At 56.9% G+C, this 19,525-nt stretch overlaps 1 protein-coding gene and 1 long non-coding RNA gene across 2 annotated transcripts in view; both read left to right on the forward strand.

The window, feature by feature from the left end:
• The first annotated feature begins 273 nt into the window (after nt 1-273).
• On the forward strand, nt 274-1,293 carry LOC103604575. Its single transcript, XR_551729.1, has 2 exons — nt 274-359; nt 1,043-1,293. It is a non-coding gene; the product is annotated as an uncharacterized LOC103604575 (long non-coding RNA).
• Nucleotides 1,294-5,616: 4,323 nt separating this feature from the next.
• Nucleotides 5,617-19,525, forward strand: part of LOC103604576 — a 45,230-nt gene continuing 31,321 nt past the window's right edge. Inside the window, exons 1-9 of the mRNA XM_008589149.1 lie at nt 5,617-5,679; nt 7,470-7,581; nt 9,268-9,400; nt 9,483-9,611; nt 9,801-9,940; nt 12,567-12,679; nt 16,912-17,047; nt 18,203-18,300; nt 19,077-19,189. Of these exons, the coding sequence (XP_008587371.1) occupies nt 5,617-5,679; nt 7,470-7,581; nt 9,268-9,400; nt 9,483-9,611; nt 9,801-9,940; nt 12,567-12,679; nt 16,912-17,047; nt 18,203-18,300; nt 19,077-19,189 (1,037 nt within the window). The remainder of the gene's footprint in view (nt 5,680-7,469; nt 7,582-9,267; nt 9,401-9,482; nt 9,612-9,800; nt 9,941-12,566; nt 12,680-16,911; nt 17,048-18,202; nt 18,301-19,076; nt 19,190-19,525) is intronic.

Below are 19,525 nucleotides of genomic sequence, written 5' to 3' on the forward strand. Positions count from 1 at the left end.
TGTGACTGGCTGTGCTGCGGGCAAGTGTCCCTGAAGGTGTGTCCAGGGTGGGGGGGTGCATCCGTGGGGGAGTGTCCGAGGGTGGGGTGGGCTTGTGTCCTGGAGGCCCTCTGCTCCCTGCGCCCTCAGAAAGCCCCCTGTCCCCCCAGGATCCCCCTTTGCCCGCGCCAGCCTCAAGAGTGGGAAGGCAGAGAGCTCGTCATACTTCCGGAGGAAGGAGAAGCTGTTCCGGTTCTTCGTCCGGCGCATGGTGAAGGCTCAGAGCTTCTACTGGGTGGTGCTGTGCGTGGTGGCCCTGAACACACTGTGCGTGGCCATGGTGCACCACAACCAGCCGCAGCGGCTCACCACGGCGCTGTGTACGTACCGCCAGCCCAGGCCTCCCCACCCTGCTCCACCGCCTCTGCTCTGCAGCCTGGAAACCCTGGCCCGTGCCCCTTTCTGCCTTGGGACACCCTGGGTGGGACCCCATGCTTCCCAAAGTGCCCACAGACCTGATCAGTCCCCGTGGGGCTCTTCTGGGGGCCTGGGCTGTGTCCAGGGCCTGAGGGTGGCCCAGGCCCTGTGGACCTGGGCCTGGGTTCAGGAGGCCCAGCTGACCCAGGTAGATCCGTATCTGTCAGTGTAGCATGAAGTGAGTATCAGTCCCCGTGGGGCTCTTCTGGGGGCCTGGGCTGTGTCCAGGGCCTGAGGGTGGCCCAGGCCCTGTGGACCTGGGCCCGGGTTCAGGAGGCCCAGCTGACCCAGGTAGATCCGTATCTGTCAGTGTAGCATGAAGTGAGTTGAGGGGTCCTGGGAGCTCAGGGGAGGAAGTGTGTGGGATGACAGGAGCAGGCCAGCCCAGACAGACCCCTGTCCTCCCTGTGAGGACCTCAGACCCACAGACCAGGGGACTTAGCTCCATGCCTCTTTCTGCCACGAGGGCTGCTGCTCCTGCCCTGGATTCCTGAAGAGAAAGAGCCTTGGTTTCTAGCACTCTCCCAGGGCTTTCCTGGTCACTTTTGTTTTTCTTTACAATTGGTTGCATCTGGGGTGTGTCCAGGACCATCCGTGACCACAGCCGACCTGCAATCCTTCGTCCGTGAGCCTCGGGACAGGTCACAGGGATCTGAGTAGTGACTTGTCTTGGCCCTGTCTACAGTTCAGCGGAGGCAAAGAGGAAGATAACCGGGTGGCTGGGGCTTCACCAGGGACTGTCCTTCATGTCCTAGGACTCTGCGGGTCATGTGGAACGTACGGTCTTGGTCTGTCATCGGACCTCACAAAGAGGATTAAAAACAAAGAATCCACGAATGTTTCCTGTCCCGCATAAGTGCTTTGGCTTTCGCACTCCCCAGGGGTCAGCTGCACTCACCCTGCTTGGTGTCTGCAGCTGATCTGGGGCACAGGGTCTGCTTTGGGCTCGCATGAGGGCCCTGTGTGGCAAGAGCCACCCAAGGCACCCGGGAGAGCCTTCTCTGACTCCAGAGAAGAACCTGCCTGGCTCCCAGTCCTGGCCGGCTCTCAGCGTGTTTTGCTGCGATAGTGGCCTCACCAGGGCCCCAGTGGGCTGGCCACGCTCCCCTTCTGTGCACCTCTGAGCTTGCTCAGCTCCTGAAGTGTGTTTGTGCACTGCAGACTGACAGCTCCACAGCAGGAGGGACAGGGCCACACATTACCTGAAAACATAGGGGCAGGAGGCTGTCCCCTGATGGGATTCTAGGCTGCAGTGTCCCAACTTTTTATACTGAAATCTGTTACTCGCATAACTAGGGAAGGGTGAAGAGGCAGCAGGAGCAGGAGCCAGGGAGCTTCCAGCAGCAGACAGCCTGGCTCAGGTCCCCGGGAGCACACGGGAGGAGCAGTCCCTGTGCCTCGAACTGCCTGCTCCGGCCCCTGATCTGTGTGTCCTGGGCCAGCAGTTTGGTATCTTGGGACTGTGCTCGAGACTAAGTCCGGTGTCTCCCTTGAGTCCTCAGGCTACAGATTCCCCACCCTTGGGGGTTGGGTGGTGTCCGGTTCAAAGTGGCGGTGGGGAGTAACAAGGGGAGCCTGGCAGTGGGTCCGAGGCGGGCTTTAATGGGGGCCTCCCGGGCGAGGTTCCGCGGCCTGCAAGGGAGTGAGGCCGGGGAAGGCGCGCCCAGGGTGGACACAAGCGGGTATTTGCAGGGGAGGCTGCTGGTGGGTTTTCTGCCCATATATGGTGCGGAATTGAGCGGGGCTCGGTTTCCGGTTCCCGCCTGTCGGGGGTGACGTGGCCCTGGGCCGTTACCCTACGGCGGGGCGGGAAATTCCGGGGAGGGTGGCGGGGCGGGGAGTCACACGATGGAGGCTCCGTCGCCACTTGGTTGCCGCTTTCTGGTCCTCCCGATCCCGCTGGCCCAACATTCCGACCTGTTTTGTTGTACGGCAGCGACTCAGATCTGGCTGCTTCCTGCTGAATGCGGGGCGTCGTGGGGGCTGTCGGAAGTGGGGGCGGGAGGAGGCGTGGAGCAGGAGCGGGGTGACGGTGACGGAGACACCTCTCGAGTTCATTCGTGAATGAAGCGAAGGAGACACGGCCGCGGTTAGCAGGAGCCCGAGGATCAGGAGGGGGCGTAGTAGGGGGGAGCCGTGTGGTTAGTGGCTTTGCCACCACCGATGTGAGGTGGGGTCTCCCGGGCAGTACCGGGTCTGAAGGGACCCACGGACTTTGGCGAGTGTGGAGGTTGGCTTCGACCACACCTGTTCCACTGATGTAGCGACAGCATTCCTTGTTGAGGAACGTGCAGGCGCCGCCGCTGTCTGCAGTGAGGGGTCCAGGGCACGTCGGTTCTGGAGGGCTACCTGGGCTGCTGAGGTGATGTGGCGCTGCAGGGAGGCCAGAGACTCCGCTGAGGCCTCGATAGCCACCCGGAGCCTTTCGGAAAGGTCTCTGGTGGAGTCTACAGAGTAAATAAGTGTCCCTGTGCCCAGCCCCGTGGCCACCAGGGAGGAGGTCAGGGAGACCCCCAGGACTAGGGGGAGAAAAGCCTCACGTTTTTGTTTTTCTGGGGGATTAACTGGAGCAATAACTTTGGCCTGGCTATAAACGGTAAGCTGGGGACCAATGAAAGAGGCAGGCAGAGGAGGGAGGCAGAGGCGTTGAGACCCTTGGAGAGGGTGCCATTGCACCAAAAGAAACCTCCAACGGGGGCGCGTGGGCTGGTGGCATCTGGTTGGGTTGTACTGCAAAGAGAGGAATTGGGGAAGAGTAGCAGAAGGGCAGTGTCGGAGCTTGGGGGTGAGTAAACAAGGGAATGTTTTGGAGAAAGGGCGAAAACCCCTGAGGAGTTGGAGTGGGGGTGGATAGATTAAGTGGGCCAGGAAGGGGGACAGCCACCAACGGGGATTTACCTAAGGCAGCACACAGAAAGAAGTGAGGCAAGTTACCCATGCCAGAGAGGCTGGTGACGGTGGTGCCCTGCTGAGCGAGCTGTACCCAGGAGAAGGCTCATTCATGACCCAGATGGGAGCCGGTCTGCAGGTGTTCTTGGAGGAGCTGCTCCCGTGCCTGGATAACACTAGTCTGGTCACTGAGAACAGGAGAGACCTGAGGGATGGCCCGTGTGTGGGCCCTGTACATGTTAAGGGAGGCGGCGGGTAAGACTGGAAGGGCCAGCGGTACAGTTTGGCATCGACTGCAGTGGCCCAGCAGTCATCCCAGGGGTCTGGAATAGTTAAGTAGTAAGCGGTTTTCCATTAGAGGTGAGGTGGCATTGGGCCCGTTGGTCCCTGCACTATCCAGCTGGGCGGTGTGCAGTGTGCAGTAATGATAAGGGCAACCGACGTTAGTTGAACCCAGTAAGTGCGGCAGTTGTAATGTGTCTGGTCATAAACAAAACAGATAGTGGGGTATGAGCCTCCCCGCAGGACAGAGTTAAAAGCGGGGACAGAGAAAGTAACTGAGGCCTGGCATCCCTGCGGTTGGCAATCGGTGGTAGGAGTAAGTCTGGCATGGGTTTGATGATCGGTTGTCCAGGTTTCTGTTAACTAAAATCCCCATCCGTACCCTGAACCAGCAGCGGTGGGGCTAAGAGACAGAGTCAGGAGAATGGTGACGTGAGAGCCGAGCCCAGGTAGGCCCCAAGGGCTGTGCCATCCATTCATCTCAGGAGGGGACTTTGGGGGCACACTTAAGTTTGGAGAGGTGTACCCAGGGACAGTGTCCCAGGAGTTCTGCGGCTGTGGGCATGGTTAGAACTACTGTGTAGGGACCAGGCCACCTGGGCTGTATGGTTTTTGGATGTGGTTCTTTCAGTTAGATGCTGTCCCCTGGGGTTAAAGCCTGGGGAGTATCCGCGGTGGGGTCCTCGGGGGTGGGGGTAACTGAGTCAGCGTGGGCCCAGAAAAGGGCCCTTAAAATGGTTAGGTAGGGTAGGTAGGATAAAAGGGGCAGGGGTGAGGCTGGAAAGTTGTGGGTCAGCAGGAAGGGCCATCTGTAGAGGAGCTCAAAAGGGCTGAGGCCTGACAGTCCCCTGGGGTGGCCCTAAGCCTTGTAAGTGCCAACGGGAGGAGGGTTGGCCAGGATAAGCGGGTCTCGAGGGAAAGTTTAGTAAGATGTTCCTTGAGGAGGCCATTGGTTCTCTCAGCCTTACCCAAGAACTGGGGATGGAAAGGGATGTGGAGTTTCCAGGTGACGTTCAGACTTTCGGGGAGACCTGCTGGGTGACACTGGAAGTGAAGTCTGGGCCATTGTCAGATTGTAGGGTCCATGGGAGGAAAAACCTTGGGATGATATGTTCAATAAATACAGTGGCCACCACATCTGCTGTTTCTCGAGCTGTGGGGTGAGCCTCAATCCATCCTGTAAAGGTGTCCACCAAAGTTAGTAAGTAACGATAGGTTTTGTGACGTGGCATGTGGGTGAAATCAAGCTGCCAGTCCTCCCCTGGTTGATGGCCTCAGAGCTGATGGTTAGGTCCTACCCTGCAAATTCCCCCTTGAGAGTTAACAACAGAACAGGTATTGCAAGACTGATGAACCTCCTCAGTGAGCTTTCGGAGGTGTGGGTTATGGAAAAGGGGTTCTGCGAACTGATGTAAAGCTTTTGGGTCAATGTGGAGGGACTGGTGGACATCTGTAATGATGCTGTGGGCCCGGTGGCCCGGGAGGGTGACCTTATTTTGGATAAAAGCCCAACCCTTGTCCCCGATAATTCCCCCCAACGTTTGAGGGTCTGAGTTTCTTCTTCGGTATATGACGGGGAATGGGGTGTGTTGAGGAAAAGGAGAGGAGCTGGGCGGAGCCTAGAGCCATAGCCTGGGCTGTGGAATCAGCTTTGTCGTGGCCTTTAGATATAGGTTCTTTAGAGGACTGGTGACCGTGGCAGTGAATGATAGCCACCTCAGTTGGGAGGCTAAGGGCCTCGAGTAGCTTTGAGATGAGGGGCCCATTGATTATTGGGGTCCCTTTAGTAGGGAGGACACCTCATTCTTGCCAGAGGACAGAGTGAGTGTGGGTGGTGGGGAAAGCATATCTGGAATCTGTGTACATAGTTGCCCATTGTCCCTTGGACAGGTGGAGGGCCCGAGTGAGGGCTATCAGCTCCGCCTTTTGAGAAGTTGTTCCGAGGGGAAGGGGTACAGCCTCTAAGGTGGCATCTAGAGTAACGACAGCATGGGCTGCATGCCTTTGGCCATCCGGGGCAATGAAAGAGCTACCATCTCTGAAAAGCACACGGTCAGGATTAGATAGGACCCGGTCAGAGAGCCCTGGGTGCGAGGGAATAAAGTCCTCTTAAAGTTGAGGACAGGAATGTAAAGGGTCAGGAGTAGTGGAGGGAGTAGGCAGAAGGGTCATGGGGTTTAAGCAGGGGAAAGTGGATAAAGAAATCTGGGGATTTTTGACAAAAAGGAGGTGGTACAGTTGGATTCTGGAAGGAGTCAAATGCGCGAGGGATTTGTGGCTGAGCAGGGCCCCCAAGCGATGGGAGGAAAAGACAGTGAGGGGTTGGCCCAAAGTAAGCTTGAGAGCTTCCTTGGTCAGGGAGGCAGCAGCTGCTAACACCCTGAGACATGACTGCCATCCCTGGACCGTGACATCTAGCTGTTTTGATAGGTATGCCACTGCCCGATAGGCCGGTCCTGCAGGCTGGGCCAGGAGGCCGGTAGCCAAGCCAGAACGCTCATCTGTAAATAAGTGAAAGGGCTTTGAAGGATCTGGGAGAGCCAGAGTGGGTCCTGCCGTGAGACAATCCCGTAGCCTAGAGAAAAGGTGTTTAACAGCGGTGGGGTCAGTTAATGGTCCGTGTGGGGTGTCCTTAGCTACCTTGTATAGGGTCACACTAGGAGGGTGAAGTTGGGAATCCACTGTTGGAAGAAACCCACAAGGCCCAGAAAGGAGAGGATGTCGTCGGCACTCTGGGGAGGTTGGAGATCCCAGAGGAGGCGGATACGGTCCCCTGTAAGAGACTTGGAAGTGGGGGTTAGGGACATGCCTAGGTAAGTAACTGTGGGGGTGCAAAGTTGAGCCTTGGAAGGAGTGATCCGATAACCCCTAGACCCAAGGAAATTGAGAAGGGTTGCAGTATCCACTTGGGAAGAGGATAATGAGGGGCTGCAATGAAGGAGGCCATCCACATATTGGAGGAGGGTGCTGTACCTTAGAGTGCAAAGGTTGAGATCTTTGGCTAAAGCCAGGCCTAAAAGACGGGGACTATCTCTAAAGCCTTGTGGCAAAACAGTCCGGGTAAGTTGTTGTGAAGTATGTGTGTCAGGTCCTCCCAAGTGAAGGCAAAAGGAAGTAAGAGTCTGGATGGAGGGGGACGGAGAAGAAAGCATCTTTGAGGTTCAAAAGGGAGAAGTGGGAGGTGGTAGGGGGGATGTTGGAGAGCAGGGTATACGGGTTGGAGACGACTGGATGGAGTGGGACTACGGCATCATTAATAAGTCTTAAATCCTGCGCTAGGCGGTAGGCTCTGGTGGGCTTTTTTATGGGGAGGATGGGGGTGCTGCAGGGGGAGCTGATGGGTATAAGGAGTCCCTGCCGGTGGAGCCGATCTGTGATGGGTCTGAGTCCTTGTCGGCAGGTTTCTGAAATGGGGAATTGAGGACAGGAAGGAAAGGGGGTTTGGTCTTTTAATTGTATCTTTACTGGGGAAAGGTGAGAAGTTACTATTGGCTTAGAAGTATCCCAAACCTGGGGGTCCACCGACAATGGGAAGTGGGGCGGCTGGGAAAGGTCAGGTGGAACTAGGGCCCAAATCAGGTGGGTGGAAACAGTGGGTGAGGGGGAAAGATGAATGGTGGCCTGGAGCTTGTGAAGGGTATCCCGGCTGAGGAGGGGGATGGGGCAGGAGGGGATTATTAGGAAAGAATGAGAGAAGGGAAACCCATCCAGGCTACAGGAAAGGGGTGGGGTGGTCCATGGATTAGAAGAGGTGCCGTCAATTCCCATGACCACCACTGGGGAGGGGAAGCTGGTGCCCAAGTAGGAAGGCAAACAGAGTAGGTAGCCCCCGTGCCCAACAGGAAGGAAATGGACTCACCCGCTACCTGGAGCACGACCCTGGGCTCGGCGTGGGTGAGAGGAGATTCCGAGTCTGGGCCCCGTCAGTCGTCATCCAGGCCAAGGAGCTGGAAGGCGGGACTTATTGGCTCAGAGTTTCCTCTGCATGGAGGCAGTAGGGACCCTCCGATGCCGGAGTAGTCAGACCTCCAGAGGCCCCTCCTCTGACAGTGAGGACACGGGCATGTTGGTACCCTGGGATTTGGACATTGGCGGGCCCAGTGTCCGTCAGTGCCACACTTGAAGCAGACCCCCGGGGGGTGCGCTGGGTTACCCCTTTCCATGGGCTCCTGGAGCCAGCCGGCCGCAGGGCTGCTACCAAGGCTTGGGCTTGGAGTTGGACCTTCTGCTGGACCCAGGCTTGACGTTTAAGTTCGGCCGTTTCCTCCCGGGCATTAAAAACTTTAAATGTCATTCTCACCAGGTTGGGAATGGGAGTTGGAGGGCCCTGCTCAGCCTTTTAAAATTTTTTGAGAATATCAGGGGCTGACTGGGAGATGAAATGCGTGGCAGGACAGTAGCTCCTGCTGGGTGGAGGGGTGTCGGCGGGTATACTGGAGTAGGACCTCAGTGAGTCTATTAAGACAAACAGTGGGATTTGTGTCTGGACTTTGGGTGATTTCCCGCAGTTGGTCATAATTGACAGCCTTATTAGCAGCCGCCCGCATGCCGGTGATGAGGCACTGAACCATGCGGTGGCGGCGTCGGTGGCCGTCCTGACCGTTCTGATAGTCCCCCCAGGGTCTGCGGCAGGAACTGCCTGAGCCCCTATTGGCATGGTTGGATCAGTTAAATGGACCTGAGCTGCATGTTCTCGGGCAGCAGCCTGGATGTGTTCCCTTTCCTCTGCTGTGAGGGTTGTAGTCTGGACAACATGGAAGTCATGTGCTTGGGCTAAATATCGGAGCTCTTTGGTATTGTTTCCCAGGCTGGCAGAGTCGGAACCCCGCCGCTTTTCAATTTGGGAGGGGTCCTGGAGCGAAAAGGGAGCATGAACTCACCCACTCCCTCGGCGCCAGCCACCTCCCTTAAGGGGCAGACCAGGTCGGGGGGAGGTGGGATTACTCAGGACTGTGTCCAGGCAGAAATGGGAGGTGAGCCGGGGGTGAGGGTGCCGGGGGTGAGGGTGATGGGGGTGAAGGTGCCGGGTCAGCATGAGGCACCGGGGCAGGTGCTGGAGGAGCAGGGCAAGGGGGAGAAGAGGCTCTGGATAGGGAGGGGAGTCGCCCCCGAGCCGGCGGGCTGGCCAGGTTTTCAGGGGGTTCGGACAGAGGAGAAGGGGGGAAGGATTCAGGAGTTTTAGGGGCAGATGGAGCTGGCGAGGTCCGAGCGAGGACGACTTGGGAAATGGAGCAGCGGGTGCGGAGGGAGGGGCGAGGGCGCAGGTCCCAAGAAGCCTGTCCGTCAGGGACCTTGGACCATCTGCCTTGGCATCTGCAAAAGTTGTCCAAATCTGTGAGGACCTGATAGTCAAAGGTGCCCTCGAGGGGCCATCAAGACTGACTGTCCATTGGTATTGGGGCCAGGCCACCGAACGGTGGTGGGTAAGGCGGCCCCTTCTCAGGTCTCGTGAGAGCCCCAAAGCCTCCGATCGGCCGGCAGGCAGCCCAGGCGGGGTTTGGGTCGGATTCGGCCTGGGCAGCTCCCACGATTCCTGCCGGGCAGGCCGGGGATTCAAACAGGCGTCCCCGTCTGGAGTCCCGGGCTGGGGTCGGATTAAAAGAGGCTGCCGTGAGGGTGGGGGCGTCTCCCGATCCTCAGGTGCCGAAGAGAGTCACCTGGTGACTCGGTGGAGTCGCCCTGACGTGGCCGCGGTTTTAGGCAGGAGCACCCGGATCGGGGCGCGGAATCGGGTGAATGTGCCCGGTGTCTCGAGGCGCGGGGCTCAGATGAGGTCCTGGTAACGAGAGGACGGGGGCTCCCACCCGAGCGGGGCCGCAGCCTCCCCGGGCTTCGGCACCAGGTGTCCGGTTCAGATCGGCGGTGGTGAAGGAGGAGCCCGGCAGTGGGTCCGAGGCGGGCTTTAATGGGGGCCTCCCGGGCGAGGTTCTGCGCCCACAAGGGAGTGAGGCCGGGGAAGGCGCGCCCAGGGTGGACACAGGCAGGTATTTATGGGGAGGCTGCTGGTGGCTTTTGCCCACACATGGTGCGGAATTGAGCGGGGCTCGGTTTCCGGTTCCCGACAGGGGCCGACGTGGATCCGGGACAGGTACGGGGGTGGAGCTCACACGCGGGAGGCTCTGTCGCTGCTCTGTTGCCGCGTTCCGGTCCTCCTGACCCCGCTGGCCCAGCAGGTGGGGACTGAAGAGCTGGGCCTGCCCGACTCAGCCTCGCAGGCCTGGCCTCCTCATGAGAGAGGCGTCCCCTGGGGCCTGCTGCCTCAGCCGGGTGTACGTGGCCGTGCGTGCCTGCCGCGTGCGACCGCGGGCTGGAAGTGCACAGGCACCCGGCCAGGAGTCTGCCCCTGGCTGCTTTGTCTTCTCTGTGGTTTCCTGGAGCTCCCAGCTCCACTGGCATCACCAGTGAAGGGAACGTGGCTGGAGGCAGAGGGACGCCTTTGCTGGTTCTGAGCATCTCTGCTCAGTGTCCCAGCTCTGTCCTTGATGGCTGGGCCGGGCCTGAGCGGGAGGGCAGGCTTGCCAGAGGCCGAGGGGTGCCGGCGCCCAGCATGGGCCAGCCTCACTGAGGCTGCTGCAGGACCCCGGCCTGAGGCTGGCCACCCTGCAGACAGTGGCTTCTGTGCACCTCGGCTGCCCGGCCTCTGAGGACCCTCCCTGATGTGCTACCAGGACATTCAGACCAGGCTTGAACAGAGAAGGGGGCTGTTAGACCCCTCATCCTGTGGGCCCCCACAAGGCCTGTGCACCTCATGAGCCAGACTTGACCGCCCTCCCCTCCACTCCCCCAGCAGGCTGCCCTCTTGTGATACAAAACGCTGTGTGACGGTGTGCTCTGTGTCCCTTAGCTTGTGAAATCCTGCACAGAAGGGTGAGCTCTGTCTCTCACCAGCGCTTAGCAGCAGCAGCGCCTGCTGGTTGAATGAATGGCTCAGGGGTGAACAAACGGACGCCCTTTCTTGGCCTAGAGGGAGGCAGAGTGTCTGAGGCTGAGGGCGTCTCCCCGCCGGGGACAGTAAAGTGTACAGTAAGCCCCTTCTCTGGAAAGCCTCACCTCTGCCAATTCTTGCACTTGATGCTTGCAGGGTTCCCTCTCTTTGGCGGAGCAGCCTCACCCCACTGTCCAGCTTGTGGGTGGCCGGCAGTCCCGTCTCTGTGGCCTCTCCTCCAGGACCCGAGCCCCTTGGCACAGGCAGGGGGCCTTTGTGACGTGTGTGGAGGGCCCTGGGGCTTTGTGGCTAGGAGCATTGGGTCGTTTCAGCTACTGTATGTTCCACGGAACCTGCTGGGATGTTCCAACCTGGACTGGGGGAGGCACAGCTTTCCTGTTGCATCTCACACCTGCAGATGAGCACAGCCTCCTCCAGGCGCCAGTCATCTGGGCATTGTCAGGTCTGGCTGGGGTCAGTGGGCACCGCGCCTCTGACACTGTCCTCATGGCTTTTCGGGGGAAGCTGCTCAGCCTTCTTGTTGTCAACCCTGCTTGCCTTGGGAATCTGGTGATTTTCTGGCTGGCTTTGGAGGCCAGGCCTGCTGTGAGTGAGTTGCTCCCAGGAGTTGCTGCATGTTTTCAGGCCATAGACGGGGGAGTCCCCTACCCAGACCTTCTGTCTGTTTCCATGGTGCCCAGGAGGGCTGTGGAGCTAGCATCTGTGAGGGTCTGGGGTCTGGGCTGCTGTTGACCCGCCCCCTTCTGAGGCCATTTGGACCCATGCAGCACAGCCTTTGGTGGACGGCTGCAGGTGAAAGGAGATTCCAGATGCGTTGGGATGGGAGGAGGTGTGTGGCTCCCTCTTCCATCATCTGTTTTATCAGGACCTGTGTCTGCTTAAGGTCTTGTGTCCCCTCAGAGGCCCTGGTTCAGAGGCCCAGGATGGCTGGGCTGGGCTCTGCCCGGTGACTGGAATCTCAGGGGCTTACCCTTTGCTCTTCCTCGTGGTCTTGTTCTCCGGGGGCTCTGCCCTGGTCACTCCTGTATGAAGTAATGAGCTGATTTAGCTCTGTGCTTTGGGGGACAAGTGGCCTTGTCCTGACATCTGGGATTCTTGGTTCAGCAAGTGGCTGAGCGTGGCTGTGTCTCCTGCTGTCTGTGGCCTCGCACAGTTTCTAGGGCAACCACTTTTTCTTGTTCTGACTCCCTCCTTCTGCCTGGGTTGGGTTTGCAGTGTCTGTGTGCCTTGAATTCCTGGTACAGCCCTTCATTCCTGAGGCCACTGAACATCAGCAGGGCTATCGGAGGGACTTGTGAGCTGAGGCAGACCCCACCTCACTGCTGCTGTGCCCACAGCGGTCTCTGTGCAACTTGCTGACACAGCCAGGGTCCATTACCGAGGCCCCTAGCAAGTGCCTGTTCCTCTTGGGAGCCTTGTAGTGGACACACGTGGGATGCTCGGGTGGTAGAGTTCTCTGTTTAGTGGGGCAGACACAGGACAAAAAGTTAAAATCAAACTTTGATTTTATGGTGCTTTGGGGGTTTTGAGTAGGGCATCAGGGTAGTCCTTGTAGAAAGGGACATTCTGACAGGGAGGCTGAGGGACCCCACCTGAGCGACCAGCTGTGGAGCAATTAGGTAGAAACACCAGCTGGAGGCTGTAGCCCAGCTTCTCTTTGGAAGGGATGGGAGTCCTTTATCTCATAGCCCCAGGCCTGTCTCTGGGAGAAGCGATCCTGTGACCCCAGAACTCCTGAGCCAGTTCAGGAGCTCACCTGTGTGTCCCATAGACCCTGCACTCAGCGCCTTTCCAGCTGGAACGGGTACCTCCCTGGGTCCCTCTCCATCCGTCATTCCTGTCCTGGGCTGAGATTTCAGAGCACACGGGCCACAGACCAGGCCTGGAAGGCTCAGCCCTGGAGAGGCCCTGAGGCCTGGTGTCCTCCAGTCTGGGCTGGAGCCAGGGTGGGAGGAAGCCTTGAGCTAATTTCCTCTTCTCCGGCTTCTCCTAGACTTTGCAGAGTTTGTTTTCCTGGGTCTCTTCCTCACAGAGATGTCCCTGAAGATGTATGGCCTGGGGCCCAGAAGCTACTTCCGATCTTCCTTTAACTGCTTCGACTTTGGGGTGAGTGAGACGCCTCATCAGGGATGTGGGCCGGGGTCCAGGTGGGTCTGAGCTGCATCCCTCCCTATGAATGCACACAGCGCCCTCCCATACGTGTGCCCAGGATGGGCTGGGGTCTGTAATCTCGTGTGGGTGATAAAGGCTGCCAACAGACAGGAAGGTGCAGGGAGTCGGCGAGGGAGGCCTGCAGTGCCAGGCCTGACTGATGGGGGTGCCAGCTGCAGCTGCTCCTGCCTGCAGAGCGTCGTCCTTCCTCCACTGACCCTGTCTGTAGACCCAGGATCAGCTGGAGGCCCTGCAGCTCCCTCCACGCTCAGGATCTTGCTAACCAGTGCGGGGCTCAGTCTCTCCCCAGCAGAGCTCGGGGCTGTGGTCCTGATCCCCCGTCATCTTCTGGATCGGGCTCTGGGCAGGCGTGGCATGTGCTCCTGTGATTCAGCAGGAGGAATGACAGGCCGTGACCGTCTTGCCCTCCTCGTGGGGATGGGCAGTAGTGGGACTGGCGTGGGTCTTTTCACCAGCCTTGGTAGGTCAGTGAAGCCTCTAAGGCAGGACGTTTCTGTGCCTAGTGGTGTGAGTCCAGACCAGAGTGCAGGGCAGGAGCAGCATAAGAGTCACCTCACCCAGGCCCAGCAGAGTGCACAGGACACTTCTCTGGTGCTGAGTCCAGAGCCCTGGGACGTGGCACTGTTGGCACCTGCTGAGAGGCTGAGCTCTGACCTGCTGGAGGCTCTGAGTGACAACTGGAAGTGCCACAGCCCTGAGGAAGGACTTGGAGCTCTGTAGAGTCTGCAGCCACCAGGGAGGGGACCTGGAACTAGGCAGAAGTGAAACTTTAGCTCAACAACTCAGCTTCACTTGAATTCTTTCTCTCAGCAGCTCTGCACTTCTGCAGTTGGCAGAACATTGTGCCCATGACCTTGTTAATCCTCACAACGACCCTCACTTTACAGACAGGTGACTGGAGACATGTGACTGGCCCAAGGCTGCTCAGCCGGTCTTGGGCAGTCAGTGCTTGGGCCCAGCTTTCTGACCTCAGGGCAGTGGTTTCACACCAGACGGTGCTGCCTCGTCTCTGAGGAAGGGAAGACGGAGGCTGCCCAGGGTGCTCTGTGGGACATGCACACCTGTGATTTTCATAGGTGGCTGGGAAGGGACAAACGCTTCTTATCCTTTGCCTTCTTGGTCACAAAGAAAGGCTGGAGTGTGTACAGGCAGAGGGAACCCGAGAGGCGAGGAGATGTCAGAGATACTTTGATCTTTTAAATGTATTTCAATCTTCTTAGCTGAACTAACTGGATCCCAGGACATGGGGATAATTTGCACATAAGCTAACACATTATTCTAAAACTTAGCAGCTTAAAACCACAAAAAATTTATCTCACATTCCTATGGGTGGGGAATCCAGGCATGGCTTACTGGGTGCCTCCTGCCTAGGGTCCCTCATGAGGTTTCAGTCCACTGGGAGGCCAGGGATGCAGCCATTCCCAGTCTTGATTGGCACTGGGAAACTTGCTGTCACGCTCACTCACGTGGCTGCTGGCAGGCTTTGGCTCTGCTCATGTGGCCTCTCCATAGGCTGCCCAAATGTCCTCACAGCATGGCAGCTTGTGGTCTGAGAGAGAGAAGTGGCAGTACTCAAGACGGAAGCTACAGAAACCCAGTCTGAAGAGGGATCCCATAAGTTCTGCCACTTTTTGTTGGGAGTGAGTCACTAGGCACAGCCCACACTTCAGAGGGTGTGAATACCGGGAGGTGAGGGTCATTGGGGTCCTTCTCAGAAGCTGTCTGCCACAGACTGTTCTCTGGCCCCCAATGACTCATATTCCTTCCAGTGTAAAATATACCCAGCCCTCCCAATTCTCCGAAGTCTCATCCCATTACAGCATCAGCTCAAAGTCCAGAATCTCATCATTAGTCAGGTCTAGGTGTGGCTGAGGCTCCTTGGTTGTAGTTCCTTAAGTACAGTTCCTGAAGTGTCTTTCAATCTGCTGATCTGTGAAACTAGAGACAATTTATGTACCCCCCACATCCAGGGTACGATGGTGGGATAGGCATAGGATAACTGCTGTAGACATTACTGTTCACAAGGGGGACAGCAGGAAGCACATGAGAGTCACTGGTCCATAGCAATTCTGAAATCCAGCTGGGCAAATGTTGGAAATTCTGTGATTAGTTTTTATGGCCTGGGAAGCCCTCTGGGCGCTTGGTTCTGCTCTGAGAGCACTGGTCCATAGCAATTCTGAAATCCAGCTGGGCAAATGTTGGAAATTCTGTGATTAGTTTGTATGGCCTGGGAAGCCCTCTGGGCGCTTGGTTCTGCTCTGAGAGACCTTTCCTTTTTCATGAAGGGTAGTGCATGTTTTCAGGTGAACAGTTTTCTCAGCCTGCTTCCTACTAGTAGAATTATTTTTGTTTTGTGCTGTCTTGGTCCCTTTCAGTCCAAGCTGGTGATGTCTCTGCATGTATAAGTCTTTTACGAACTGTATGGATAAGTTACGAACCTTCCTGTGGTTTACTTCAGCAGACAAAACTCTTACAGATGAGCCCTTCTCTGCTTGTGTTCCTGTTGAGATGACTGCACATCAGGGTCTGCAGGAAAGTGAGGAGAATCCTACAGGAAACTAAAGGAAGGGGGTCCTGTTGCATATTGGCAGAAAGTTTAGCCACATCGCTGCCTGCAGTTATGTGAAAACTAGAAAACGTGCTCAGGGAACTGGGAGATCTACCTCAGGAGACCTCCAGGCTGAGTGCTGAAGGGGCTACCTGGTATCTCTAGTGTCCTGGAGGACTCACTGCTTCCTTGGCTTGATTTATTAGACCTGAAAGTGTGACTGAATCGTTCTCTGAGGCACCACCTTTGATCTTTTTGGGATCTCAAGTAGAGGTCACAGCCTTGCCCTTGGCTTCACCTTTAGACCATGCCATTTCTTAATGTTGGCATCTTTTGTTATCTGGAGAGGCTGCGCATTTTCAAAACTAGCAAGTCCTGGTTTCTTTTTGTTTAATGACTCTTTCCTCAGTTTAGCTCTGTCCTCTCACATTTGACTATACGTAGCAAGTGAGAAAACATCTGGATGATCTGCTAGTGCTGAGAAAAATTGGCAGTGATGGTCAAGGGCCAACATGGTCACCAAGGACAGATTTGGGCAAGCTCTCCGTTTGTTGTATTGGTAGGGCTATCACACGTGCTGTGGATATGGGTGTGTTTGAATGTCGGCAGGACATCCGATCTTCTCCGAACGACGTATTTGTGGACACGGTAGAGAAACGTGCAGCAGGTGACTGTGCGTTGGAGCTGGCTCATAAACAGTGCGCTACCTGTACCCAGACACGCTGTTCACAGATCAGTGCTAACCTGTGGGGAGGTCCCTGGGGATGCACCCCAGGGCTCTGTCCTGGCATGCTCACTGTTCTCTCAGTGACTTGGTGAGAACATTGGTGTTAAGCTGATCAGGTTTGTAGTTGATGTGAAATTGGTGGAAATGACTGAAACCTTGGAAAATATATGAGCTAAGTACAATAGAATGGAATTTAAGAGGTTTAATTTGAGTTTTCCACACCAATTGCAGAAGTGTAGGCTAGAGGAAGTGAGAGTCACACACATGGAGAGGACACAGGTACTCACACTGACCTTGAGCCCAGAGTGCCCCTTGAGGTGTGGTGGCCTGGGAGGGAATTCAGCCTGGGCCCCTGCAGTGTCCTGTGCAGAGGAGAGGTAGTGAGTGTTCTGCTGTGCTGCAGCCCCACTGCTCAGTCCTTTCTGAGTCCCTTGCACCAGGCATGGACCAGGATGGCCCTTCTCATAGTTCATCTGAGGAGCATCTGGAAGGAGGGCCTGGCCCTGCTCACAAGTCCCAGTCCAGCAACACCTACAGAGCCTGAGATAACCCTGTCAGTAAAGCAAATGGCCAGGCTTGCCACAGTCTGTCCTCCATGGCCTGTGCTGGCTCTTGGTCATCAGGAGAAGAAAAGACTCAAGATGTAATTTACTAATGTGAATATCTTGGAGCAGTGGCAGCATGGACAGGTGTCAGGACCCTTGGGACTTAGCAGCCTTGTGTTGCCTTATCTGGCATAAGCTACGGGCGGGGAGGCAGGGCAGGTGCTTGCAGAGAGGTGAGCCTGCAGATGCACATGAGCGGAACAAGCGCACACATCCATCAACGTGCGCGTGCACACACACACGGGTACGGATGCACGCCCTGAGGCTGACGCCATCCCTGTTGCAGGTCATTGTGGGGAGCATCTTTGAAGTGGTTTGGGCTGCCATCAAGCCAGGAACCTCCTTTGGGATCAGCGTGCTGCGGGCCCTCCGCTTGCTGAGGATCTTCAAAGTCACGAAGTATGTCATCCACGCGCTTCTGGGTGAGGGGACCGCGGGGTGGAGGCAGCGTGCTGGACTGGCTGGCGTGGGGTGCTTGTCCCTGGGAAACTCTTTTTAATACAAAAGAAAGTTATGAAGAGCACGTGCTAGGGCACCAGCCCAGCAAGACTTCACCTCAGCCTTGTTGGGGCCACATCCATCCCCAGGGTCGCTCCTGAGGGCCCTCAGTGCTGCCAGCTTGCTTTCTAGTGCCCTTATTAGCTGTACCCGCAACGTCATGCCATGTCCTCTCAGAACCACCAGCTCCATTTTCCCAACCTTCAAAGGTGGCTTTGCCTAAGAGTTAATAGAGAAAATGGAAGTTACCAGAGAGGATGGTTTTCAAGTCTGTCTACCTACTCCGCAGCCCCAGCCCATCCTCCTCTCCCCGGAGCCCACCTCGCCCCTACATGGCTCCTACTCCCAGGCCTGCTTTCTCCACCCCCGTGCCTGAACCTGCCCTGTCTGCATCTCAGTGATGACAACAGTGACAAGACCACGTGTTTAGTCACGTCCCACTTGAATCTTGACTCTGGAAATTNGACAACAGTGACAAGACCACGTGTTTAGTCACGTCCCACTTGAATCTTGACTCTGGAAATTAGCTCCATTTTACCTGTGAGGAGCTGAGGCCCAGGGAGGTGAGGTGTGTGTGCAGCTGGTGAGAGGACAAGCTGGGCTGAAGCTCTCTGCACCGCCAGAGCTGCAGTGGCGGGAGGAGGGAAGCCCCGTTCCTCAGTCGCACGCCTGGTCCTACGTCACTGAGGCTCCTGTGCTCTGGGAAGGCGGGCCCCACGCTCCTCCACAGGGCTCTGTGCGCAGTGTCCCGGCAGCCTGGGTCATGGCAGCTGGGGACCCAAGGAGAAGAACTGTCCACACTGAGCCCTCTAGTGATGGAGACAACTTCTCAGAACCCCACTGATCTCCCCAGAGTAGACTGAAGTTCTGTTGGTCATTTCCAATCTGAGTCCAAACCCAAGACCTTTGAGGATACGAAGGTGTAAATGCAGGGGACGTGTGGGCAGCTCAGTCCAGCTTGGTCCACGAACATTTGCTGAGCCCGGTGTGTGGCGTGTCCTCAGGTCTCTGTGGCTCCCCCGTGACGTGCTGGTGAGAGGGGCTCCAGGAAGGGGCCGCAGGGGCTGCCTTCATGTCAGCCTCGGGCCTGGCGTCTCAGGGCTCTCGTTTCGCCCAGGTGCAGCTGCCCGTTGTCCTGAGGCAGGCGGGTCTAGACCCTTGCAGTCNAGCTGATCAGGTTTGTAGTTGATGTGAAATTGGTGGAAATGACTGAAACCTTGGAAAATATATGAGCTAAGTACAATAGAATGGGATTTAAGAGGTTTAATTTGAGTTTTCCACACCAATTGCAGAAGTGTAGGCTAGAGGAAGTGAGAGTCACACACATGGAGAGGACACAGGTACTCACACTGACCTTGAGCCCAGAGTGCCCCTTGAGGTGTGGTGGCCTGGGAGGGAATTCAGCCTGGGCCCCTGCAGTGTCCTGTGCAGAGGAGAGGTAGTGAGTATTCTGCTGTGCTGCAGCCCCACTGCTCAGTCCTTTCTGAGTCCCTTGCACCAGGCATGGACCAGGATGGCCCTTCTCATAGTTCATCTGAGGAGCATCTGGAAGGAGGGCCTGGCCCTGCTCACAAGTCCCAGTCCAGCAACACCTACAGAGCCTGAGATAACCCTGTCAGTAAAGCAAATGGCCAGGCTTGCCACAGTCTGTCCTCCATGGCCTGTGCTGGCTCTTGGTCATCAGGAGAAGAAAAGACTCAAGATGTAATTTACTAACGTGAATATCTTGGAGCAGTGGCAGCATGGACAGGTGTCAGGACCCTTGGGACTTAGCAGCCTTGTGTTGCCTTATCTGGCATAAGCTAACGGGCGGGGAAGCAGGGCAGGTGCTTGCAGAGAGGTGAGCCTGCAGATGCACATGAGCGGAACAAGCGCACACATCCATCAACGTGTGCGTGCACACACACACGGGTACGGATGCACGCCCTGAGGCTGATGCCATCCCTGTTGCAGGTCATTGTGGGGAGCATCTTTGAAGTGGTTTGGGCTGCCATCAAGCCAGGAACCTCCTTTGGGATCAGCGTGCTGCGGGCCCTCCGCTTGCTGAGGATCTTCAAAGTCACGAAGTATGTCATCCACGCGCTTCTGGGTGAGGGGACCGTGGGGTGGAGGCAGCGTGCTGGACTGGCTGGCGTGGGGTGCTTGTCCCTGGGAAACTCTTTTTAATACAAAAGAAAGTTATGAAGAGCACGTGCTAGGGCACCAGCCCAGCAAGACTTCACCTCAGCCTTGTTGGGGCCACATCCATCCCCAGGGTCGCTCCTGAGGGCCCTCAGTGCTGCCAGCTTGCTTTCTAGTGCCCTTATTAGCTGTACCCGCAACGTCATGCCATGTCCTCTCAGAACCACCAGCTCCATTTTCCCAACCTTCAAAGGTGGCTTTGCCTAAGAGTTAATAGAGAA

Source organism: Galeopterus variegatus, unplaced genomic scaffold (assembly GCF_000696425.1).
Source record: "Galeopterus variegatus unplaced genomic scaffold, G_variegatus-3.0.2 Scaffold5251, whole genome shotgun sequence".
In the NCBI taxonomy this organism is placed as follows: Eukaryota; Metazoa; Chordata; class Mammalia; order Dermoptera; family Cynocephalidae; genus Galeopterus; species Galeopterus variegatus.